The sequence below is a fragment of the Mirounga angustirostris genome, unplaced genomic scaffold (genome assembly GCF_029215605.1).
Source record: "Mirounga angustirostris isolate CCGP_5_RB_7025 unplaced genomic scaffold, mMirAng1.0.hap1 SCAF_10, whole genome shotgun sequence".
NCBI lineage: Eukaryota > Metazoa > Chordata > Mammalia > Carnivora > Phocidae > Mirounga > Mirounga angustirostris.
This window is the reverse complement of record NW_026991718.1, coordinates 48,248,023-48,272,512: the sequence shown is the minus strand read 5'-3', so window position 1 is coordinate 48,272,512 and position 24,490 is coordinate 48,248,023. Positions and strand designations below refer to the sequence as shown.

The 24,490-nt window shown below is 53.1% G+C and overlaps 3 protein-coding genes across 12 annotated transcripts; 2 read left to right on the top strand and 1 right to left on the bottom strand.

The window, feature by feature from the left end:
- The first annotated feature begins 104 nt into the window (after nt 1-104).
- On the top strand, nt 105-3,284 carry HTRA2 (HtrA serine peptidase 2). 2 transcript variants are annotated; one of them, XM_045884709.3, is made up of 8 exons: nt 111-631; nt 732-936; nt 1,026-1,220; nt 1,433-1,465; nt 1,700-1,805; nt 1,965-2,034; nt 2,726-2,821; nt 2,929-3,284. In XM_045884709.3, exons 1-8 carry the CDS (start codon nt 126-128, stop codon nt 3,092-3,094), a joined length of 1,377 nt encoding a protein of 458 aa, XP_045740665.1. In that variant the 5' UTR covers nt 111-125; the 3' UTR covers nt 3,095-3,284. The 2 variants fall into 2 exon arrangements, with proteins under 2 accessions (XP_064428361.1, XP_045740665.1); XM_064572291.1 differs by lacking the exon at nt 1,433-1,465 and having other exon boundaries at nt 105-631.
- Nucleotides 3,242-20,826, bottom strand: LOXL3 (lysyl oxidase like 3). 3 transcript variants are annotated; one of them, XM_045884705.3, is made up of 14 exons: nt 20,684-20,826; nt 18,972-19,296; nt 17,143-17,306; nt 16,282-16,496; nt 6,454-6,673; nt 6,029-6,209; nt 5,735-5,889; nt 5,345-5,512; nt 5,050-5,212; nt 4,617-4,860; nt 4,410-4,525; nt 4,194-4,330; nt 3,976-4,087; nt 3,242-3,791 (listed from the first exon to the last, which is right to left on the bottom strand). In XM_045884705.3, the coding sequence occupies exons 2-14, from the start codon at nt 19,282-19,284 to the stop codon at nt 3,718-3,720; spliced, it is 2,262 nt and encodes a 753-aa protein (XP_045740661.1). In that variant the 5' UTR covers nt 19,285-19,296; nt 20,684-20,826; the 3' UTR covers nt 3,242-3,717. The 3 variants fall into 3 exon arrangements, with proteins under 3 accessions (XP_045740661.1, XP_064428347.1, XP_064428348.1); XM_064572277.1 differs by lacking the exon at nt 20,684-20,826 and having other exon boundaries at nt 18,972-20,626; XM_064572278.1 differs by lacking the exons at nt 6,029-6,209; nt 6,454-6,673; nt 17,143-17,306; nt 18,972-19,296; nt 20,684-20,826 and having other exon boundaries at nt 16,282-16,413.
- DOK1 (docking protein 1) lies at nt 3,552-24,458 on the top strand. 7 transcript variants are annotated; one of them, XM_064572284.1, is made up of 6 exons: nt 3,552-3,637; nt 18,082-18,160; nt 21,991-22,290; nt 22,459-22,552; nt 22,755-22,939; nt 23,205-24,458. In XM_064572284.1, exons 1-6 carry the CDS (start codon nt 3,600-3,602, stop codon nt 24,015-24,017), a joined length of 1,509 nt encoding a protein of 502 aa, XP_064428354.1. In that variant the 5' UTR covers nt 3,552-3,599; the 3' UTR covers nt 24,018-24,458. The 7 variants fall into 7 exon arrangements, with proteins under 7 accessions (XP_064428354.1, XP_045740658.1, XP_045740660.1 ...); XM_045884702.3 differs by lacking the exons at nt 3,552-3,637; nt 18,082-18,160 and adding an exon at nt 20,802-21,680; XM_064572285.1 differs by lacking the exons at nt 3,552-3,637; nt 18,082-18,160 and adding an exon at nt 21,706-21,849.
- The last annotated feature ends 32 nt before the right edge of the window (nt 24,459-24,490 follow it).

Sequence of the window (24,490 nt, the reverse complement as noted above, 5' to 3'; positions counted from 1 at the left end):
GGTCCCGGCGTGCACTTCTGGAGGACTTCAGGTACCGACGTGCCCCGCGTTCCTCGGTCCGCTAGCTCGCATCCAGGGCGCCGCCTCTGTGTAGGGCGGGCGAGGAGGCAGCCGAGGCGGAGCTGATGGCTGCACTGAGGGCGGGGCGGGGTGCATGCTGGAACCTCCGGGGATGGCGGGCTTTGGGGGGGGTTCGCTGGGGGAAGGGACCCCTGTTGACCCCTGACCTCCGGGCCTTGCTGACGTCAGGAACTCCTGACCCTCGGGCCCGAGTGACTTATGGGACCCCCAGTCTCCTGGCCCGGTTGTCTGTGGGGGTCCCTGAACCACGGACGTGTCTGACTTCGGGGACTTGGGATTCCCGAGCACGGCTGACTGCAGGGACCCCAGATCCCAGGACCCGGGAGGTCTCAGGGACCCCTGGAACCCGTCTGCGCGTATGGCTGGCGGTGGCGCTGGGCGCTGGGGGGGCAGTGCTGTTGTTATTGTGGGGCGGGGGGCGGGGTCCCCCCGCGGTCCTCGCCTCGGTCCTTGGCTCGCCGCCCACCTCTCCCCGGAGCCAGTACAACTTCATCGCAGACGTGGTGGAGAAGACAGCACCTGCTGTGGTTTATATCGAGATCTTGGGCCGGTAACGGTGGGGAAGAGCAGAAGGCACCCAAACCGCGGGCTAGAGGGCGGGCGAGCAGGGGTCTGAGCCTCCTTACATTCTTGCTTTCCCCCCATCCCAGGCACCCCTTCTCGGGCCGCGAAGTCCCTATCTCGAATGGCTCAGGATTCGTGGTGGCTGCCGACGGGCTCATCGTAACCAACGCTCATGTGGTGGCTGATCGGCGCCGGGTCCGTGTGAGGCTGCTTAGCGGTGACACGTATGAGGCCATGGTCACAGCTGTGGATCCCGTGGCAGACATTGCCACGCTGAGGATTCAGACCAAGGTGGGGGTCTGGGCAGGCTGGGTCTGGTTGGGGCTGTGAATTTGGTCACATCTCCAGGTGACAGTTCTCTTGTACCCATTCCCCCTCAGGAACCTCTCCCCACACTACCCCTGGGACGCTCAGCCGATGTCCGGCAAGGGGAGTTTGTTGTTGCCATGGGAAGTCCCTTTGCACTGCAGAATACGATCACTTCTGGCATTGTCAGCTCTGCTCAGCGTCCAGCCAGAGACCTGGGCCTCCCCCAAACCAATGTGGAATACATCCAGACTGATGCAGCTATTGATGTGCGTTCTGACATAAGAGAAATGACAAACTAGGTTGGGGGTTGGGGGAGAGGCTGTGGGGTGCAGGCACCAACTGTGATAGATGGTGGATGAGCCTATATACAGAGATTGGGCTGGGAAAGGAGAGAATTTGGAGAAAGTGCCTACATCCTGGTCATGCCCCCAGACATAGAGTCCCTGGATCTCTTCCATATTTTCTCCTTGTCCTGCAGTTTGGAAACTCTGGAGGTCCTCTGGTTAACCTGGTGAGTGGGACATCCTTCTTTCCAAGAATCCCTGCCCCAGGTCAGTGTGAGAAGGGGTGTGCTTCCCCTAATTCAATGATGTTTGGTTAAGTTTCTGAGCATTCTCCTGTTGGCTATCTCCCAGAATCCAGCAAGGTTTCCCCAACTCCCCAATACTCCCAGCTACTCTTGTTCAGGTAGTCCCATCTCCTACTATGTGTCTGGGCTAGGGAATAGTGGGCTCTATCCCTGCAGGATGGGGAGGTGATTGGAGTGAATACCATGAAGGTCACAGCTGGAATCTCTTTTGCCATCCCTTCTGATCGCCTTCGAGAGTTTCTGCATCGTGGGGAAAAGAAGAGTGAGCCTGGCTTGGCGGGCGGGGGGGGGGGGGGCGGAATTCCTTTAAGTGGTGGGAGGGGCATTCACTGGGCTCTGCTGGGGGGGCTGTCTATTGGGAGGAAAGGGTTGGGGAAGGAAGGAGGTAACTGGGTGAGGCTCATTTGTCCCTCTATCACAGATTCCTGGTTTGGAATCAGTGGGTCCCAGCGCCGCTACATTGGGGTGATGATGCTGACCCTGACTCCCAGGTATGAGCTTTAGGGGTAGTGACCTGTAGGACCACCAGTGTGTTCAGTTGTGGGCAACTGGCACTTCTGTTGAGCTTTGTTCTCAATTTTATCTTTATCTAAGATAAGTTGCCTCACACTTGGAGCTATCAGAAGAGCTGTTCTCTCCCATGATCTTGACTTTCTCACTCCAATCCATCTTGTACGCCTGCTACCAGATTGATTGCATCCTGTTACTGCTTTGATTTAAAAACTTAATTAACCTGGTATTTAGGGGCCATTTTCCATTTGTCTCCAATTTAACCTTCCAGATCTGGCTTCTTACATGAATATATTCTGTTCCAGCCAACCTGATTTCCTACTCCCATGGTTTTATTTATGTTGTTCTTGCTTTATATAGTTAAATACCAGAACCATTCTTTTAGGCTCAGCTTTTAAGTTCTACTCTCTCCTTAAAGTTTCTCTTAGAATTCTAGAATGACATTAGTGTTATTGTCTTAATACTATGTATCACTTGGAATTAGTTACCTTTTATATATATGTCCCACTTCCTAACTTCCAGAAGGCAGAAAGCCAGTTGCCTTTGTATCCGGAGTATCTAGTGCATGCCCTTGTCCATGCAGCTGTCAGTGTGCTGATGCGAGATTTGAGGTGAACGCAAGATGGGGAGAGTGCCTTGGTGTGGTTAACAGAGTGATCTCTGTCCTTTCAGCATCCTTGCTGAACTACAGCTTCGAGAACCAAGCTTTCCTGATGTTCAGCATGGTGTGCTCATCCATAAAGTCATCCTGGACTCCCCTGCACACCGGTGAGGGAGAGACTGCTTTGTGAGGTGGGGATGGGTGAGGTGTGCATGTGCCCTTGAACTGGGCTGTCTATTCCCTCCTTTCTCTCTCTGTCCATCTTTCACCATAGGGCTGGTCTACGGCCGGGTGATGTGATCTTGGCCATTGGGGAGCAGCTGGTACAAAACGCTGAAGATATTTATGAAGCTGTTCGAACCCAATCCCAGCTGGCAGTGCGCATCCGGCGGGGACCGGAAACATTGACCTTATATGTGACCCCTGAAGTCACAGAATGAGTGGGTCAGCAGAAGTATGAGGCTCCTGCTCTGATTTCCACCTTGCTTTCCTGGCCTAGGCTCTGAGGGTACCTGGACAGAGGATTAAATGAACCAGTGGGGGGCAGGTCCCTCCAACCACCAGCACCAATCCCTGGGCTCTGAGGAATCATAAAAATGCTTTTTATATAAAATAAAATTATACCTAGCATCATGTTATAGTCAAAAATAAGGGGGGGTACTGATCTTTTCCCCCACAAAAAGGCTAGAGGTAAAGCTGTATCCCCCCCCCCTCAGCTGAGGGGAGATACTGGAGCTGACCATTCTGATCTCCCTATTCAAGAAAACCAGCTGCTGCTGTCTGTTGTTCTGGGCAGTTAATCAGGTGCTGTTCTGTGTCGTGTGCTTGGCTCGGTGCTGGGCCTGGGAGCAAAAATTCCCCATGCTTGGCCACAGATCCGGCAGCTGGCCTAGGAAGGAGGGCGATGACCTCGGCTTGACAGTCCACCTCCATAGCGCACACTGGATGAGTGCGGCTGGCCTGCTGATATCTGGGGTTCCTTGGTAAGCTCCTGAGGTAATGGCAGCCTCAGACCCCCACCCTTAGGGGCCAGTGGTGGTTTGCGGAGGAGGGTGGCAGCAACTTAGACGATCTGGTTGCTGGTCTGGCCTGGGTAGCGCTCAAACCTCCGGTTGGCCTCTTCACTGAAGGCATCGCCTACAAGGTGAATGGGCAGTTTAGGTGGGGAAGCAGACCCGTTGTGGGGAAGGGTGGGTAGAAGTGGAGAGGCTGGGAGATCCAGAGGTGGGTGGGAAGACACAGAACCAACTTAGGCAGACGAGAATGAAGGTCTTTCCCTCCCATCCCCCAGTCTCTCTGGGCTCCTCTTCCCACCAAATACCAATGTGGCAGTTGTGCACCCAGATGCGGTGCCCGTCGTATTTGCAGTTACATTTCATTGCATTGTTGGTGAAGTCGCTTTCTGCTACTTCAAAATTGGGGTTGATGACCACCTGTGAGTGGGAGAAAGGCCACATAACCAGTTGCAGTCCTCAAATCCAAGGGTGTCTTTAACAAACACTCCTCCCACTTGCCAGCTGGATCTCAGGCCCCTGGCACCTGCAGAATGTAGTTTCCTGGCTTCACATCTGTGATGTCAATCCACTGGCAGTCGATGTCATGCCGGTAGAGATCCCAGCAACCCACAGTAATGCCCTGCTCTCCAAAGTTGGCACACTCATACCTCTTGGAGACATCTGAGAGGGATTGGCATATGTCAGTGTGAGGCAAGGCTGTGGGATGGAGATACCGGCGTCTGTTCGAGGCCCAACTCACCTTCCTGACATTCAGTGTCTTCTAGACAGAAACTAGCTTTGTGGCCCTCAGCCACCTTGGTGCCATTGGGGGTCAGGATATCATAGTGGGTGAAGATGTCCATGCTGTGGTAGTGCCTGTGGGGACAAGGGGACCCCTGTTGCCTTCCCTACCCCCCGCGGGTTTGCCCCATCTCCAGTGACCTTGCCCTTCTGCTTGCCCCCTCACCCGTGACACTCGTGCCACACCCAGGAATGGCGCCCAGCCTTGGGCCTGAAGTCCGCTCGTCCCAGGTTGTGGATCTGGGAGGAGAACCGGAGGAGACGCCTGTGGCCGTAGGGCCAGTTGGCTGAGCGGGCGGAGCGAGCCAGGCAGTTCTCTTCGGCGGCGCAGTAGAGCATGTGCAGGGGCCGGTCCTCGATGTAGGCCGTCTCCTGCACCAGGGCCGAGTGCAGCAGCAGATCTGATGCAGCTGCCCCCAGGAAGGAAACAGAGTGTGGGAGGTCGGTGCTGGGGGTGGGGGGCAGACGGGGGTGCCTCTCCTCCCCCTGTTGGGGGGAGAGGCTGGTTCTTCACAGGCAAGGAGTACCCCTCCAGCTTACAGCTCTCTTTTTCTCTCCAAGGGGGTGGCCCAGAGCCTCCCTTCCCTGGGTTCACTCACTCTCAGAACAGATGACTCCAGCAGTGAAGCGGGTTCCTGTTCTCTTGCAGGCAATGTGGGTGCTGTGATGAGCACATTGGTCCAGGGACAGCTCAGACCCTATGCAGCGCACTCCACTCATCACCACCTCTGTGGTATTCCCTGAGTCCCAGTACCAGGTCTCCTGGGAACATATGTTGGTGTTTCTGTGAGCCCCACCATCCAGCCTCTTGGGCCAAGGGACTCATTTCCACAGTCCTCTACCCCAGACACAGGCTTTGGAGGCAAAGGCCTTGGTTTCCCTCCCCCCACTCACCTGCAGGCCATGGTTGGCATAGCCCAGTCCAAGTTGCCTACAGGCCACCATGGCCTCCAGTGTCCCCCAGTCATCCCCACAGATGAGGCCCCAGCGAAGGGACCCAGGTCCCCCTATTTGCACCTCCACTCGCCCCTCATGTCGGCTGCGGCCCCCACTGAGTCGGATCTGTAGTGACACAGAATGGAAGTTCTGGGTAAGCTTTTGCAGCAGGCGTGTGGCTGACGGGTGATTCAGAGGCACATAAGGGCTGGCAAGTGGGGGCATTGGATGGGAGCTGCCGGATGGTGGGGGCCTGGGACAGTGGGCTGGGAAGCTGTCAGGCTGCACATCATGACCAGGGCTGGAGAGGATGCAAGATCCCTGAACTGAACTGGAAAGAAAACTGACCTTGGTCTCTACCCCAGTGTAGGGAAGGTTGCATCGGACTCCAGCATCCTGGCTATGGGAACAGTCCTCGGCTGTGATATTCTTGTGGGGGCACTTCCAGAGGGAGGGTTCCTGTCCAGAGCATCGAACTTCACTTAAGTGGATGGCACCCATGCCTAGGGTGAGAGGCCAAAGACCAGGAGGTTATAACTGGACCTTCACTGTCTGCCTCGGGGTCTCCTTCCCAAGGAATGTACCCCCCAGGAGAGTGTGTACCTTCTCCTTCCCTCTTCCTCCCATCTTCATCCCCCTCACCCTGCCCCATGCGGGCACCACTCAGAGCCTCTCGAGCACTCCCGAAGCCCAGCTCCCGACACACCACGCTGGCTGCCTGCAGGTCCCACTTGCGGTCACAGACTGTGCCCCACGTGCTGGCCTTCAGGACTTCCACCCGGCCCTCTCCAGGGTGGGCCCCACCCTTTAGACGCACTCGGGTCTATAGAGGAGAGAGATGTGCCCAAAAGCAGTGAATGGAAACATCAGCACAGAGGGCTAAGTAGACCTGGGAGATGAATGAGATTCTGGTGGGAGGGAGGGGGTGGTTTCAGGTCTGTGGCCCACCCCCTGGAGAGAGGTTCCTCTCTATCCTCAAAGGTCAGGGCTGTGCTTAGTCAGGGGGTGGCTAGGCTATGGGGTTCTCCACCTGGGGTGGGGAAGGTTATAGTCACTGTCTCACACACCTCCCCCTGAGGCTTCGACTGTTGTTGCTTCTTCTGGCCACTGGATGCTGCGTAGAGAGGGCCTGGCACACAGCTCACCACCGCAGGGGCCCCCCCAGGGCACCTGGTGGTGTCATTGGCACGATAGAACTCCAAGGAGCAGAGGGAGAGGTGGGCCTCGGTGCCCACGCACGCCACCCCATGCAGACCAAAGGAGTGTTGCTGCCGCTGGGCCAGCAGCCTGGGGGGACAGGAGTGGGGTGCAGTAGGGTAAAACAATGCTCCTACCTCTTTGCCCACAACCCTCCTCCCCTCCGTGCCTCCACCATCCCCCAGCCTTTCGTGACCATTTTATCCCTTCTTCTTCCCCTCTTCTCTGCTGCATTTCCCTCCATAGAGACAAAGGGAATGGGCAAGTTTCCAGGCTGAAAAAGCCCAGATTACCCAGACAGGAGGGTTTGGGGGGACCTGCAGCCGAGACCTCTCTGGGCAGGACAGCTAGTCTTGACTTGCCTGACAGAAACCTTGCTCCAAATGGTTTCAGGCTGCTGGCCCTAACGGAGGCTGGGGTTGAGACTGCTGTGCAGAGAGAGGGGGGCAAGCCAGGACTGCCCGGCTGAAAGAGATGGGCAGGAAGGAGTGGCTGACACAAACAGGAAGCCTGAAGAGCCAGCGGGGGGTGCACAGCCTGCTGTTACGCAGAGACTGAGATCTGAATCAGGGTCAGGATGTAAAGGAGTGAGTCAGTCTTGGGTCTACATGGCTTCTCCGAGGCCAGAGAGTCTTCCAGGCCAGAATGTGATGGGTAGTTATGAGAAGAATATACCAGAATGTGGACACAGGGAAGGACTGGGCTGGCACATGTGGGAATGAAGATGTAGAAATGTAAGACAGACACAAGTTAGAGACCACATGGCCAGAGGGGAGTGAATACGCACAACAGAATGGAATGGTAGAGATCTCTCCAGACCTGAGCTGAGCTTTAATAAGGTAGTCCATGTTTCTGCGATGTAAACGTAACAGAATGTTCCATAGCCACCCAAGCACGAAAATGAGACTAAACTAGAGACATTAAAACTTGGAAGCACTTAGGAGAGATGACTTGTGAGATCGAGGGGGCTTGTTTACTGACACTAACAGAGTGAGAGATGGCAGTGGGGCACGCGATGAGAGCAGTGTGCAGGGAGAAGGGCTCGTATTGGTGAAGTGAGCCTGCGAGGCTGGCTTGGCAATGAGTTATTGTAGTAACGTGCCCATCACTTGATGTCAGAGGAAGGAAGAGTTCTGACGACTTGAAGTCACTGGTTAGAGGATGCAGAGAAGAGGAAAAGTTTATAAATACAACAGACAAAGGAAGCCTGGAGATGCTACAGAATACCTTTGGAGGCTCAGGATCAGTGGATTCTGAAGCTCAGACAGATCAGGTACTCTCCCAAAGTCCTGTGTGGCTGAAAATAAAAGTCAAAGAGGCCAATCACAGGAAAAAGAGATTGCTCTTTTAAACTTCCTCCTCCCCTTTCTCCACAAGGAACACAGTAAAAACAGCAGTGTGCCCTTGAGTTTGCGGTTCAGGGAAGACCAGAGCATGGCCATGTTGGGCACAGATGACCCTTAGCTAGAAGGCACTACAAGAACACCCCCAAATTCCGAGCTCCTCTGAAGCCACCAGAAGGAGGAGCTGGGGAAGGAGGGCCACCAGGGGACCACTGGGTGACCCTAGAATGTGCAGAACAGAGGAGGGGACGGAAGAAAGGGATGGATTTTCTGCTGAAGAAGCTACTGGGGAGACTTCTCACATGCAAATGGCCTTTGGAAGCCTAGTGAGAGGTAATCGCTGGGGTGGAAGCTTTCCACTCCCTTGAATTCTGAGGGAACCCATGAGAAAACTAGGGAATGGGGAGCCTCATTGTGTCAACTGGGCCAGAGACACACGGACTGTAATCTGAACCCATCCCTGGAAAAGGTTTCAGAGGGGACCCTGAGTCTCACCTCCAAGCTGGTAGCACGTATTTTTAAAAAATTGATCAAATAAAGGTAAGTGGGGAACATGAATCCCTTAGGCAAACTGAACTTCTTGAGGGAGAGGCAAGTGTGGCTTCTGAAGGACAAAAGTGCCAGAGGATTTGCTAGAATTCACTGGGGGAAGATAAATAAGCCTGGGGAAGAAGGGACTTGCAAAAATCCTGTGACAAGCATAGTTCCCCAGAAACCAACATAAGGGCCAGCATCACTTTACGTTTCAGTGACTCATCTGGAAGGTGGTTTGTAACAGTTACTGCTGCTCTGCCACGTCTTGGTGGGGGCGTCCTGGACCCCTTCCTGGCCACAGCCCCATTGCCCTGACTCATCATCACTGCGCTCTCCCTCTCCTCACACCCAGCCTGAACTTCATTTACCTCTTGATTGATCCCCTGCCCACTCGGGGTTTGGGTTTGACTTTAAACTTGGTGATTGGTCTGAAAAAAGGAGAAAGAAGTTAGTGGAGGTAGTGGTTAGGTATGTGGCCCAGGAAGGACACTTTATGCAGAGTGTGGGAAGGAGTAAAGTGAAGGGGGCCAGATTTTCCACCCCTACTGACTGCTGCACACCACTGAACTCCATTTTAGGAACTCAGGTTGCTCTCTGGATTCCACAGCAGTGATGAGAAATCTAGTTAGTCCAGGGGGTGAGGGGAGAGGGGACAAGAGGGAAAGGGAGCAGAGAGAAGGGGAATGTGGGTGAACTGGGGGTGGGGTGAAGAGTAGGGGGTAGGAAGCATGCAGGCGGCTGAGGCTGGAGTCTAAGCTATTTGGGGGAAGTATAAGGAGGAGGAGGCTTCTCCTCAGCCATGCCTATATTATTTCCTCCCTGGGCACCCTAAGATCAAAGCTTGCCCATCCCCATGCCTGCCTCCCCATCCCCAGGAATGGCCATTTGCAGTTACATCCCTAATTCGTTAGCTTGGGTTCTGGGATGGACATGGATAGGCTGCCTTCCATCCATCCACCTCCTCAGGCCACAGGGGTGAGCAGGAGGTCCCGGGGCTCTTGCCCCATTACCTTCCAAGGGGCTTGGGGCGTCGGGCCGAGGCTTTGGCCGCTCGCTTCCTCAACTTTCTGTGAGGATAAGACAATAGCAGAGTCAAGATCAGTCTAGAACCAAGTGGGAAAGGCTGGTGCAGCTGGGGCCAAGGGCAAATTTCTTTTCCAACAGCGAAGTTGGAAAGTCAGCAGGATGTTATAACATGAGATACTCCCAAGGCTCAACCCTTCACAGCTGTTTGGGTTCACATGCCCATGACCAGGGTGATGAGCAGCAGTGAGGCACCTGGACTCAGGCTGATAGCGCCCCTATACCAGCATCCACAGAAATTAGGCTGGGGCAGAGAGGTAATGGGGACTAGGGTCAATATCAGGGTTGATCTAAACCCAAGGGGAGGGCGATGAGGAAGGGTATAAGTAGGAAGGTGTTAGGACTGTTAAGATTGTCAGAATGACCAGGCAAGGAGAGAGAACTGGCCTGGTTATAGGGAGGCTGACTGTCGTTTATTCTTGGATTCTCTCTGACTTCTGGCATTTCCAGGTTTGAGGCCTGTGGACCAGGACCAAGGCTGGATGTCCAAGGATGTTAACTTGGTTTGACTGGGGAACATGAGGCCAGGTGGGTTAGGATGCCACCATCCTTCCTGCCTAAATTAAATCCCATATGCTTTAGTCATTCACAAACCAAGTTCAGCTCCCAGACTTACTTCTAGAGAAATAAGTTCTAAAACTTTATTTCTTTTTAATTGGCCTAAATATTTGATCTATTTTCTTCGTCAAGAGGTTGCCTTAAGTCTAATGTCTGGAAACTGGGTCTGTTTCTCCTATCCTTCTCCCTTTGATTTCAAAGACTTTAATTTTGCCCCCTCTCTGTCCTGTCCAACTACGTACAGATGAATGCAGGTTTTGCCTGTCTGTTCTTATAAATTTATGGGACTCCCTGTTATCATCGTACTTATCCCTTCTTTAAACATGTTCTTACTCTGCTGTTTTCTCTTGAGGAGTCCTATCTGGACATAATATACTATGTGCAGATGTACTAGGATGTTAATATGTAGATTTGAAAGAGCACTGCAGTTGCTTGGTATTTCCTGCCCTGGCTTCTTCCTGAAGATGTATTTAGTTGGTCTTTTTATCAAAATATCCAATATGTCCAACATTCCTAGAAAAGAGTGTACAATAACTCTCAGGTCCCTTTCCTGAGACATTACTAAGAGTTAGAACCTCTCATCATACAAGTATAGTGTGAAACTTTTTCTCCAAATGTCTTTTTCTCAGATCTGTCTAAAATGAAATATATTTTGTGTTTTCTTTCAAGATTATCTTGATCCTCCAACAAGTACTCAGAAAAATGTAGTATTATCTAACAACTTAGAAGTACTTCTTCTCTTAGTTATTTATAAGGTTTTTATATTAAATATCATATGGCATACCTAGTTATATATAAGGTACAATATAGATTATATTAAGAACCTGGTGCTTGTTTAGGACCAGTACTGGTATCTGTCTTTACTTACACTCCTTCATTCACAAATGAGCTTGTTTCCTCCTATGATTTGTTTCTTCAACCATCAAAATGTACCTACATCTGTGCACCCTCTTCTCATTCTCTCTCCCGTCTCTAAGGCCACTCCCCCCAGTGTTTCTGAATTCCATCCCTTAGGATCTTTTCTTCTCCTCAGTTGAGAAGTCACATACAATCTCTCCTCAACTGAATCATTTTAAACATGTTCAGATCTCTCCTACACCCCCCCACACACAGCTTCCACCCCATATCTCCCCACTTCTTCATAGAAAACACTGTCAAGAGTTGTCAACGCTCCACTTCTATATTCTCTCTCTTACCACTCATTCCTTAACCTGCTCTTTTCTGGTTTTCCCCATCACTCTGCGATAATAAATCTAGTAGACAGTTTCAATCTTCATCTTATTTACCTCGCAGTAGCATCTGACACTGCTGTTCTCACCTTCTCTCCTTCCTTGGCTGTCCTAACACTACTAGTCTGGTTTGATTCCTAATTCTGGTTGCTCTCTCTTGGTCTTCTTCACAGGCTCCTCCTCTAGATAGTCACTTAAATTTTTGGAGTCCTGTCTGAGGCATTCTATCATTCCATATCCTCTCTTTATACGTTCTCATTTACACCTTAACCTTGTATATTCCATTGCCTTCTTGATGTTTCTACTTAGATGTCTCAAAGTTTTCTAAAATGTAATGTAGGTCCAAAAAATAAACCCACAATTCTTTCAGTAAAATCCACTCCAAAAACCTAAGAGTTAACCTCTTCTTGACTCCCAAAGTCGACCATAACCAAGTCCTGTCAGTGTTACTTCCTAAACACCTCTCCAGTCCATCCACTCTTGTTCTTCTCCAAACCATTCTCAGAAATGCTGTCAGAGTGATTTTTTGGAGTCCCAAACCTCATCATGGCCTCTTACAGCCCTCCTTATGAAAACACTTCACTTGTTTCCCAGGGCTTTTATTATAAAGACCCAAATCCTTAACGTAGTAGCCTGTCAGGTCTTCCGTGATCTCTCATCACCTCTGTGTTCTCAGCACCTTGCACAGTGCTTTTCAAATAGCAGGAGTTCAATAAATAGCTTTCAGCCCCTGAGCTCTTAGAACCCCAATTTCTTTGCCTGCAAAAGGACAGTAAATGATTCAATTATCTTTACATTCTTTTCCTCTTCTAAAATTCTACAACTTTCACGTGTTCTAGGGCAGACTATAAAACCAAGTGGAAAAATGATAAATGCATCATGTTCTGATTTTCTCATTCCCAAAATCTTACTGGTTTCCTCTAAAAGCTAGCCAATGTATCTTCTTTCTCTAAGGAAGGTGGAGTTCTTCGTAATGACCTTGCCTATCCTTTATGATGGTATTACCTGTGAGAATGCTCCCTCTGTCTGATGTGACCTGTGAAAGGAAATCTAGATCATATCCCCATCACAGAATCTCCCAGGACTACTGTAACCCCTTTCCTCACTACAGATGATCTCTCTACTTAGTATGTGTCCTTCTCCAGCCTTCATATCCCAGATTCAGTAATAGATTGCAATATCTACACAGATACTCCTGATCTCTGCAAGTTACTTCAGACCATGCATACCTAGGGATAACTGCTGGGTTTCAAACTTGCCGAGGATGGCTCACTTGGAAAGCTAGTGCATATTACCTTGAAGCCCAGAGGTGCCTGATGGCACACATCATCCTTCTTTCCAGCAGCTTCAGGGTCATGTCCTGTATGTCTTCTCTTATTTTCTTTTACCAGTCATCCTACAGCTGTTCATTCCCCTCCCTCTTGGTTGTCACCCTCCGAATCAGCTTCACCTTTATGACAAACTCCTAACTAGCCTTACTGCATCTAGAACCTCCTCTCTCCAATTCACTACTATTGGGTACACTTTAACAACACTGGCCGTAATTTATCAGTGTCCCATACAAATACTTTTATTTTTAATTCTGTCATAAGATAAAGATGAAACTGTCTAATCTGGCATGAAAAGCGTTCCATTTTCTGGCTCTTAAGTAATTCAGATCTTCCTTCCATTATTTTTCAGCACAACCTTCTACTCTAGTCAACCATCTTTTGAAAAATATCCTAGTCACTGTCATCTCTGTCTGGGTCAGCAATGACTCCATTTTGCTAAATCCAGCTTTTGTTTCTCAGTCCTTGTTCTTTTAGACCCACCAGCAGCACTGAGTCAGGTGATCACTCTCTCCCTCTCCTCCTTGAAGCCCGTTACTTGGCTTACAGGCCACCACAGTCCCTTGGTTTTCTTTCTACCTCACTTCACTGTTTGCGTGTTCACTTTATCTTCCTGACCTCATAACATTTAAGCTCTCAGTTCCGTCCTTGGACCCCTCTTTTCCTGTTTACACTCACTCCCTTGGTGACACTGTCCAGTTTCAGGGCTTGTAATATTTTTATTCAACTGAACTCTAGAGTCATATACCCAATTGCCTACTCAGCCTCACCATTTCAATGTCTTAGAGAACCTCAAATTTAACAGGTCCAAAACCAAGTTTTAATATTCAGTGTCCCCCATCCCCTCCTCACACAGAATGTGCTCCACCCACTGTCTTATCAGAAAAGGCCAACTCCATACTTAGCTCAGGCTCAAAACCTTGAAATGAACCTTAATTCCTCTCCTTCTCTCATACCACATTAAATCCATCTGCAAATCCTGTTGGCTCTACCTTCAGCCATACACAGAATGTGATTTTTCACCACTCTCACTGGTCACCATCACCTCTCACTTTCTTTACTTGGCTTTCAGGAGACAATAACCTCCTAACTAATTTCTCTGCCTCCTTGACTCTACTGCATCCCTTACAGTCTATTTTTAAAACAGCCAAAATAATACTTTAAAAATGCAAGTCAGATGTCACACCTCTGTTCAAAACCTTATCTCACACAGAGAACAAACCAGTCTCTCAAATGTCCCTACGTGATCAGGCTCCCCATTCTTTCCCGATCTCCTCCTATATCACCTCTCTGTCATGTTCTCTCGTTGCCTCAGCTGCAGCCCCAGTGGCCTCCAGGAGCGTGACAAGAGTGCCTTCTCCCTCCCTCTACCCCTTCCCTGCCCCCTAGGATCTTTTATGATCCCTTTTCCTGTAAATGCTTGGCTAGATTTCTACACAGTTTGTGCCCTCACCTCCCTTAAATCTTTTCTCAAATGATGCCTTTTCAAAGAGGCCTTCTCTGACCCCTTTATCTAAAACTGCAATCCTACTTCGACTTCCTAACTCCTTCCCTGCCTTATTTTTATTGATTACACGCTTTGCCATCCTTGCACTTTAAAATTTTACTATTTTCCAGTTCTTCCCTAGTCCATGAGATCAGGGATTTTTGTCTCTTTTGCCTACTGTTGAATCCCTAGTGTCTTCAACAGTCCCTGGCACACCGTAGACACTAATAAATAAATACTGGATGAATGGGTCTCTTCCCCTTTGTTCACGCTAGCCTCGTCACTGAAATCTCTGCTTTTTAAATTGTACGAATCTTTCAGAACCTGATGCTTGGGTTAGGGAAGGTAAAGAACAGCACAGAGAAAGAAATATAACCCCAAGACAGATAGCAGTAAAGGAGCACAGCGCACAGCTGTTTTAAAACAGTTTGAGCCTCTAGACCAGATAAAATATATTCCTTGGGGCTGAAAGAACTTTCAGATGTGCCGAGAGCCAAGGCAAGGAAAATTAGAGCAAGTGTGGAGAAGACCAGAGGTTGGATAATGTATTGACTTTCAAAAAGAAGAAAAATGATTCCTTAATCTAAAGAATAATATTCTAGAATACATTATTAAATGGAAAGTTTGTGAACAGTGAGGAAAATATATGGAGATCCTTAGAGACCTAGAAGGATTTCAGTAAAAATTAGCTCAAACCACCATGATTTCATTTTTTGATAAGATTACTGAACTGGAAGACTGGAGAATGGCCATGAACATAATATATCTGGATTTTAAGGGAGGTTAACAAAATCTCCCATGATTTCATTATAGATAAAATGGTGAAATGTTGGCTACGTCATCGTAGTGTTCAGTTTGTTTCCAATTAATGGAAAAAACATTTCACAACTAATGAGTAAAGACTTGATGAGTAAGGAAGAGTTAGACTTTGGTTTTGAACATTTCACTCTGATGAAGGCAGAAGGCATAGCTATCATGTATATCCTCCAGAGGAAGCTGGGAGGGATGACAAATGGAAAATAATGTCAAGATTCAGGATAATCTCATGGGTTCATGGTGGCTTTTTAAAGGTTTTTAAATGATGTATCCAACTAATTTAATAGGGTAAACTCAACATAGATTTAGGTTCAAATAGGCTTTTCTATTAGTATCAAGGATAAGGGAAGATCTGAATTGGTCTTAGATGATTACCAGTTCAATATGAACAGTGGGGTGTTTCCTCAACATAAAGTCAATACCAAGTCTGGGCATGCTCTACCCAAAGTTGAGCATTTTTTACTGCACCCTGCCCTGATCGGACCATATCTGAAGTTCTGTGCCCAATGGAAGCTCACCTAGATGTCAAGAGGTCTTTCTGCAAAACTCAACTAAGGAAGAGCTGAAAACAAATTAGCACTTTACTCTGCGTAGTAGATTACAGAGAGACTGTAAAGATTTCTAAACTCCTCAAAAGGACTGCATAAGATTCTCCAGGGTAGCGAGGCGCTGTAAGGACAGAGCCGTTCACCGGTGTGATCCGTCACTCTGGAAGCCAGCGCGTACACCAGGGCTCCAGGGCAGGTGCAGAGGGCCGGGAGTCTCGGCCGAAGGATATTCTGGAAAACTTGCTAGGAGTCCCGGGGGCTCCCGAGGGCAGGGCCCGACCTCTCCCCGCACCCTCCGACCCTCGGGGATTGGCTCTCTGGCGGGGACACGCGCGCGCCCAGGCCCGCGCTGGACACACCCAGGTGCCGCCTCCGCAGGGTGCGGCCGCGCGCTCCCTGAGGTCGGACGGCGGGGGCCGCGCCGGCGCCGTAACCGTAACAGCCCCCGGGCCTGCCGGCCGCTGGGCGTGGCTTCGCGAGGCTCGGCGCGCGCCCCGAGGCGCGGAGAGTCTGCCTGCCAACCGATGGCGTCACGGGCACCGACCCGCGACCGGCGCCACTCGCCCCGCCCCGGCTGCGGACCCGAGAGAGCAAGCTTTGCTTGCCCCAGTTCAAACCCGCCCCAGAAGATGTCTCAACTCTCCAGTTTCGAAAGGGCCTCCATATTTCTCCACTGTTGCAGAGCCCCGGGCCCTCCTGGGGGTCGAGACACCACCCCTTAATGAGCACCCCTCAATCCCAGTCCGCTCCACTCAGCGCCCACATCCCTTCACCTGTAGAAGGCCGTGTTGACCCTCTTTTCGCTAGGGAAGCCCAGCATCCCGCAGACCACGTGGCTGTTCTGGGCGCTCCAGCCTTTGTCACACACTTGCGACCAGCCCTCGGGAAGCCTGACTTCGACCAGTCCCTCGGTCACTGGCAGGGGCCGCCTGCCCCGCCCCACGGCCGGTCGAAGTCGCACCTCCTCCACTTGCAGGTGCTGTTCTACCTGGGATGGGACCACAAGCAGAGGAAGGAGAATCAGTGGCGCCTTTTACATGTCCTCCCACCCTCACGGACCCCTGATCATGTGCTCGCTGTAAAGCCAGTGGCGAGTAGGGGCTGCCACAGGGCTGGGAGGCATGCCTGCTGTCTGTGATGAACTGACTCTCCTGGACCACGAGAGTGGAAGGAAGGGCATGTGCTCTGAGAGGCGATTGAGGGTGCTGAGGAAGCTGAGGAAGCTGGGGAAGGAGCGCCCAAGGCGGCCCCAGCACGAGGGAGCAGTTCACAGAGGAAGTGGTATGGAAGCAGGAGAGATTAGGAAGGGAGATGTTCCAGGAGAGCAGGAACACCTGAAAGGAGGGAGAGCAAGGGATGCCCTGGGGACCAGGGATGAAGCTGGAGAGGCTCATGCCAGGCTTAGTAACTTGAATGCCAATGCTAAAACAAACCTGGGCTTTAATATGTCTAGCTCTATCCTTTGTCCCCACCCCCTAAGCCTCCCACCAACCCAAATTAGCCTGTGGGGCATATGGGATCCCCTACCTCCTAGTATCCCCTCTAACCACATATAACCACCCTGGTCATCCTGGGTGGGGTGTGTGTGTGTGTGTATGTGTGTGTGTGTGTGTGTGTGTGTATGAATGGCAGACCTCAATGACATTAGAATCTGAGAAGCCGGGGAGGCGCTGGTCCTTGCAGATGACTCCAGCATCCTCATCGTGGGTACAGTCACTGTTCCCCCAGCCCCGGGAGGCACATTCAGTCACACTCTGCTCAGTCCCACTGCAGCTCAGGTTGTCCAGCCAGATGCGGCCTGTGGAGAGAGAGATGGGGAGTAGAGAGGCTTGTGGAGGCAGGATGGAGGAGGGAGGGAGGTGATGGGGATTTTGGGGAGAGTGAGCACACAGGCCTTGCATCTGGCCATGATGATCCCATTTTTCCGGTAAGATAATGGGTGTGCAAGAGACAGGACACCCTGGGAGTTAAAGGGAGCACAGGATTGATGGAGGGTCAGTGTGATCTGGGGGAAACTCAAGAAGTTGGTACGGTGAATAAACAATCAAGAGTCAACACTGAATTTCTGATCAGTCCTGACCTATTCAGTGAGAGCTACAATTTATCGAGTACCTGTTGTGTGTTAGGCACTCTGCTATGTATACATATACATGATTACTCTTAGATCTGCCACCATTTTACATAAAGAAATTGGGGTTCAGAGAAGTTAAGTAACTTGCCTAAGACCACACAGCCAATACACGGGGATTTAGGGGTTTAAGCCATTTGTGAGACTTGGAAATCTAAGATCTTTTCACCTCAGCCTCGCTTTCTCCCATGGGCCTGCCCTGTCTGTGCTGCCACATTGCTCCCTGGACCACACTGAAATGAATATCTGACTTCTCAGAGTTGGATGGACGCAATCCACATGGGATTCCACCCAATGTGCCTTGTCTGTCCCAGCCAATGGCAGGGACCCATCATGCACCTCCTGACAGGACTTACCCAGCTTCTGCTGGGATGCCTACTTCCTGCCCCACCAGGCCACTGGAACCATCACAGAAGTCCTCATGACTATGACTTTGCCCCACCAGGTCTGATTCAGTCCTTTGCTGCCATCCAGAAAACTCCCTCAGCCAAATGACTGTCCTCATATTTGAAGACAACCTTCAGGTAAACGCTATCCAAAGCTTTTTCTTTTCATACCAAACACCCCTGGTTTCTTCAGCTATTCCCTCTTGAAACTTGGCTTCCAGTCTTTCACATCTGGGCAGCTCTCCTCTGAAAGCATTTCCATTTTCTACTGTCTCTCTTAAATGTGGCACCTACAAGGGACACTTTATTCCAGAAGTGGTCCAGCCAGTGGGGAGTGGGGGATGCGCTGCAGACTGCAACTGGCTTCTGTCCGTCAATCCTTCTGTGGGCTCATACAACGTAAGCACTTTCAGGTCTCAGAATTCCTCCTAAGCCCCTACTACCCACATTCATTCTTGTCCTAAGAGTTTATACTTGTTAGTTCCAAGAAAGCTTAGTCAGAAAGCTTAGTTCTAAGAAAACTTAGTTCCAGCTTGTTGGTTTCAGCTCTTGCCTATAATCCGATTTTGTCAGCTGCGGTATCTGTGATCCCTTCTGGTTGGGGACATCCAGACATCATTTATCTGCTCTCAGCTTTCCATCAAACTAGCTGTGCTTTACTCGGACAGGGCTCACCTGTATCAGGGCTGTCCTTGCATGTGTCTTTGTGGAATCACGCGTTTGCCGAAGAAAGGCACTTAGAGATCGCCTAGTCATTTTGCACATAGGGCATCTGAAGTTCAGAGAAGGCACTGACCAGCCTAAGGTCATGCAGGCCTGAGAACTGACTGTCAACCATGGCTCTACTTGACACTGGTTGTTTCTGATGTCCTGGCTGCCTGCGCCTGGCCTCGTGTTCCCTCTCCCTGCCTTAAGGCAATACCTAGGCCACGCATGGAGCACTGCTCACCTGTTCCAGGGCCGTATTTGGCACTGTGGGTCCAGCCCGTGGCCTCTGTGAAGCCCAGCTCCCGGCAGAGGACGTGGGCAGCCTGAAGGGTGAAGTCGTCATCGCAGATGGTGCCCCACTCGCCAGCTCGCTGGATCTCCACGCGGCCCTCGAAGGGCTTCCTGGGGAAGCCGGCCAGCCGGAACCGCAGCCCCTGGCTGCCAGCCCTGTCCTCGGGGGCCGTGGCCGGGGATGGAAACCCCAGGCAGGAGCTGCACAGCAGGGACAGCAGCAGCCCCCATGGGCTCCACGGGCAGGTTCTGACATGTCGCATGGCAGGGAAGGCCTGGGGGCCCCAGAGAGAGAGTGTGTGAGAGAAAGCGAGACCAAGCCGGGCCTGGGTCGCAGAGAGAGGTCAGGAGAGGAAGAGAACCCCGAAAAGGACAGAGACAAGAGACCGTGTGAGAGAAAGCCAGAGACCCAGGGACTAAGTGAGAAAGAAACACAAACTCAATAAGAGCAGAAACAGAGCCCGAGAGGTGCAGACTAGGGAGGGGGGAGAGAGAGGGAGAGAGAGACAGAGACACAGAGATAGAGAGGCTCTTCCTCACCATCAGCTGTTCTGCCTCACAAGGACCTTTCCTAGCTCTGTCATCATCACCTCCATTATCCCCACCCACTGCTCTAAGAGACCCAAAGATCAAAAGACCGTGATTAGAGACCAAGAGGCAGAGAATGGTTGAGAGAAAGAGATAGAGACTGAGCCAGAGGGAGACCCAGACAGGATGTGAGAGGAAGGGAAACTGTGGGAACGAAAGGGAAGCAACAAAGCAAACAAAGAGACAGCAGAGAGAGACAAGGTGGAAGACGGATAGAAGGGGACCGTGAGAAAGCCAGCGCACAGAGCAATGGAGAGACGCAGGCAACAGGTGGGGCGAGGGCCTGGCAGGAGCCAAGGAGGGGTGGCGGCAGGAGCCTAGATGATTCCATTCAGCCAGTCAGACAGAGGACAGACAGCTACTGATTGTAGAGAGAAGCAGGCCAGGGGGCTTAGGAGCCCCTCAGATCTTAGGTTCTCTGATTGGGAGCCAAGCCCAGAATCCTGTCTGGGCAGATTCCACGGCGGCGCCGGCAGAGACCAGGATGCACGGAGAACCCCGTGCACACCCTACCCAGCACACAGGCTCTCACATGCCCTGCAGGGTCAAGGGGCCCAGGAGGGCCAGGCCTCAAGCTGGGAGGGGGAATGGGGTGGGGTTGTCCAAACCTCCTGCCAACACTGCCATCGCTGTCACTGGGCAACCGGAGGCCAGGGCGCCAATCAGCTCCTCAGCCAAGGCCTTCCCTCTGTCTGGGACTGAGAACAGCCCCTCTCCAGCAACGGGCCCCCCAAACATGCTTTCCCCAACTCAGACAAACAACACAACAGGACAGCTTTGTTCTGGGGACATTTTGGCTTGGGGGCCCAGGGGTAGGGCCTCACAGAGGAGCCTCCAGGCTTAGGGCCCTGGCCGCTGCCCTATTTGGAACACCCTGCAGACCCCCCACCCGCCAAATATCTGCCTCCTCACTCCACTCTTCTTGTGTCTCTCTCTCTTTTTTTAAACAATGACAAAACCCTCTGTTGGTTGGTTCCCCTCGACCCCATCCTGCATCACCCCTTTTCCGTGGTCCCACCACCATCCTCTCCATCCGAAACTCCCCTTCCTCCCGCGGCAGCGTGACTCCCCTACCTTTGGCTGAGCGGGGCTCTAGGGGCTGGGAGAAGAGTCCAGGTCCTGGAGATCAGTCCTAGGACTTCCCAAAAAAAGTGCTCGGCCAGGGGAGACTGGACCCCCCCTCTCTGCCCCCTCTCCGTTCGTCCCTCCCACGTCCCTTTGAGCCCTCCCACATTCCGCCTTCTCCTTCCATTCCTCCCTGGCCAGTTCCCTCCTCTTCTCCTTTTGGTCCTCCCCTCCCCCGTGGAGCTGGCCGCGGCCGCTCCACCTCCCCCCACCCCCACCGCCGACCCTCCCCCAGCCTGCTCAATGAAGCTTTCTTTTCCCGCGGGTTGGAGGCCGGGCAGCTGCGGTCAGGGAGCTGGACACGCAAGAGGCCACGGGGCCGCGGACCAGCCCGGGCGGCGGCCCCTGAGGCGGCGGGAGGCCGCGGCTCAGCTCCCGGCTCCGGGAAGACTTCCAGTCCCCAGCCCCCAGCCCCCAACCCTTCCCCCATGTCCCGGGCTCCGCGGAGTGTAAACAGCCAGACCCCTGCCGGGCTAGGGGCGGGTCCGGTCAGGGGACCTGAAGCGTTGAAGGGCCGCAGAGCCCCTCCGGTGCCCCACGGTGCCCACTAGCATTTTTCGGGGTGACGTCACGGCCTTCACTCTGATGTCACGTTGAGCATATGACGTCCTACACAGCCCGTAAGCCCAGGCGCCAGACCCCTATGGCCGAAACCTCGAGGTTTCTCCTGGTGGAGCCATTTGTGCGCGTCCCAGGGCTGTGGCAGGGGTCTGAAGGTGGTGAACCGTCCAACTATCTGGGGTCCCCCTCCCTTTTTCTTTTGCGGCTCTCCTTGCTCCTCCTTCGCCGTCCGCGGAGGCCGGGGGAGGGGCGGGACCGCCTCCGGTGGCGCGGTCCCGCCCCTAGCCCGCAGGGCCAGGAAGCGCGGAAGGAAGCGCCGGGGGCCATGGACGGAGCTGTGATGGAAGGGCCGCTCTTTTTGCAAAGTCAGCGTTTCGGTACCAAGGTAGTCGGGGGCAGGGGTTGCGGAATCCCATCAGACTTAGGAGTGGGCTGTAGAGCCCAGAGGGAGGGAGGGGGCGGCAGCGGGTTGGAGCGCGGGCCGGGAGCTGAAGAACCCTATGACGTTCCCGCGAAGTTGATTGCACACTCCGGAGAAGGTCCGCTGGCCTCGGGTACGCCCTCTCTGGTCCTGGGGAGACGGAGCTGCATGCTTCTCGGGAAACTTCGCCCCCGGCCGGGAAGCTGCAGACCCGAAATCGGCCTGCGCCGGCGCTCGCCCGCTCCCTCCCCAGCGTCTCGCTCTCTCTTCCCAGAGGTGGAGGAAGACCTGGGCGGTACTCTATCCTGCCAGTCCCCACGGCGTAGCGCGGCTCGAGTTCTTTGACCACAAGGGGTCGAGCTCCGGAGGGGGCCGAGGGGGCTCGCGCCGCTTGGACTGCAAGGTGATCCGTCTGGCGGAGTGTGTGAGCGTGGTCCCCGTGGCTGTGGAGAGCCCCCCAGAGCCTGGCGCCGCAGCTTTCCGCCTGGACACCGCGCAGCGCTCCCACCTGTTGGCGGCGGACGCGACGTCCAGCGCCGCCTGGGTGCAAACACTGTGCCGAAATGCCTTTCCGGTGAGCGGTCCGGGGCTGCCCGCGAGGGGCTGGGGCGAAACGCACTGGGCCCAAGAGGCGACGCGAGGTGGGGGCGATTACAGCAGCAGAGGGCCTGGGCCGGCTCGGACCCTGGCAACAGCGGTGAGGGAATTGCAGGGTCCTCGATACTCTCTCTCCTTACCCCAGAAAGGAAGCTGGGCTCTGGCGTCTGCGGAGAACCCACCCAAGCTTTCTGCCCTGGAGATGCTGGAGAACTCGCTGTATAGCCCCACCTGGGAAGGTAGACGCCTGAGCCTGGGCAGGGATGGGGTGGAAAGGAAGGGTGTCCTTAGGAAGGGAGTGATTAAAGGGTCAGGGACTCATGGGGAAGTAGGAAGCTCCTGAAGTTTCCAAGTGAGTGCTTGGACAACCTGTCCCCACCTCCCCAGCGCCCTCACCTAGCAGTCTGGCCGGTTGCCAATCTAATTGTGTATTCCTTCCAGGATCCCAGTTCTGGCTAACAGTGCAGAGGACCGAAGCCGCTGAGCGCTGTGGCCTGCATGGCTCCTATGTGCTGAGGGTGGAGGCTGAGAGGCTGACTCTCCTGACCGTAGGGGCCCAGAGTCAGATACTGGAGCCACTCCTTTTCTGGCCTTACACTCTGTTGCGCCGCTATGGCCGGGACAAGGTGCGGGGCGGGGGGGGGGGGGGGGGGGGGGACTGTCAGGGAGCCCCGACTTCCTGGGTCAGGGTAGCTGTGGGGTGGGTGGGGTGGGGCAGGACAGGAAGAGGGGAAGCTCTGTCCTCTGGATAACCCTTCCTTGCTCAGCCCGTGGCCGCACCTCCCTCCCCAGGTAGTCTTTTCTTTGTAGATCCTCTATACTAGGCCAGGCCCTGGGACTCATCTCCTTTCATGGCTCCTGGTAATGTGTTTTCCTCCACACCTTCTTTAGGTCATGTTCTCTTTTGAGGCTGGTCGCCGCTGCCCTTCAGGCCCTGGAACCTTCACCTTCCAGACGGCACAGGGGAATGACATCTTTCAGGCGGTTGAGACTGCTATTCACCGGCAGAAGATCCAGGGAAAGGATGGTCAAGGGCAGGATAGTCTCAAAGCCGATTCCCAGGAAGGAGAAGTGGCAGAGGGGAAGTTGGCATCCCTGCCTGGCCCTCAGGAGCTCCTGGGCAGCCCTCCCACCCTGTATGCTGAACCCTTAGACTCCTTGCGCATTCCTCCAGGCCCTTCCCAGGATTCCCTATATTCAGACCCCCAGGACAGCACCCCTGCTCGGGCAGGGGAGGGAGTACAGTTCAAGAAACCTCTTTATTGCGGCTTGTACGAGCATGTGCAGCAGCAGTTGCTGAAGGCCAAGCTGACGGACCCCAAAGAGGACCCCATCTATGATGAACCTGAGGGCCTGGCCCCAGCTGCTCTCCGGGGCCTTTACGACCTGCCTCAGGAGCCCAAGGATGCCTGGTGGTGCCAGGCTCGGGTGAAGGAGGAGGGCTATGAGCTCCCCTACAACCCTGCCACTGATGATTATGCTGTGCCACCTCCTCGGAGCACAAAGCCCCTTCCAGCTCCCAAGCCCCGGGGCTTGGCTTTCCGTGAACCCAGAGCTGCAACTGGTGGTGGCAGCAAAGGCCACAGCTCAGACACTGCCCTGTACAGCCAGGTCCAGAAGAGCAGTGCCTCAGGGAGCTGGGACTGTGAGCTGTCTAGAGCAGGGGCTGATAGGACCGGGGTCAAGTCTGAGGGCTCCACATGAGAGGTAGGGCAAGGCTGGGGTTGCTGATAGGGCCACCACGGGGAGGTGGTACCGGGATCAAAGGAATCTATTAGAACCTGCAGGAACCAGAGGGCTGGAGAATCCTGTGTAAGCCAGCCCAGGGGGCCTGGGGGGGATCAGGGGAGTCAAGGGAAGGATGATCAATCTCAAGAAGTCCTGGAAGTGGGACAGATGGCAGGGGTGAGGGATGGGACCTGGGAGAGACCAGCACCCCCAAGTCATCCTCCCCAAAGGAATGGACAGCTGCCAGACCAGGTCTATGAAAAGGGGTGCTTGGTTTGAGTTGGTGCAGTTTGAGGGGCCTGCATGGAGGGTCTAGGGTGATGCTGGACTGTGCCTGGATCCTCACCCCTGCATTGTTCTTTGCCAGAGACCTAGATTTTAAGAAGTTTATTCTCATTAAAGTCAGCTTGGGTTTAAGAGGTCTATGTGTGTGAATAGTCACAGAGGGG

Bases quoted from the DNA above. Each gene is read 5' to 3' on its own strand.
- LOXL3 (XM_045884705.3), bottom strand. From the start codon at position 19,284: ATGCGACATGTCAGAACCTGCCCGTGGAGCCCATGGGGGCTGCTGCTG. The intron at 5,213-5,344 runs GTGAGTGGGGGG...ATATGTTCCCAG, and splicing joins ATGCCAACCATGGCCTGCAG to GAGACCTGGTACTGGGACTC. The intron at 4,861-5,049 runs GTGAGTGAACCC...TCCTGGGGGCAG, and splicing joins TGGAGTCATCTGTTCTGAGA to CTGCATCAGATCTGCTGCTG.
- DOK1 (XM_045884702.3), top strand. From the start codon at position 21,336: ATGACGTCCTACACAGCCCGTAAGCCCAGGCGCCAGACCCCTATGGCC. The intron at 21,681-21,990 runs GTAGTCGGGGGC...CTCTCTTCCCAG, and splicing joins GTCAGCGTTTCGGTACCAAG to AGGTGGAGGAAGACCTGGGC. The intron at 22,940-23,204 runs GTGCGGGGCGGG...CACCTTCTTTAG, and splicing joins GCCGCTATGGCCGGGACAAG to GTCATGTTCTCTTTTGAGGC.
- HTRA2 (XM_045884709.3), top strand. From the start codon at position 126: ATGGCTGCACTGAGGGCGGGGCGGGGTGCATGCTGGAACCTCCGGGGA. The intron at 1,221-1,432 runs GTGCGTTCTGAC...CTTGTCCTGCAG, and splicing joins AGACTGATGCAGCTATTGAT to TTTGGAAACTCTGGAGGTCC. The intron at 2,822-2,928 runs GTGAGGGAGAGA...CTTTCACCATAG, and splicing joins CTGGACTCCCCTGCACACCG to GGCTGGTCTACGGCCGGGTG.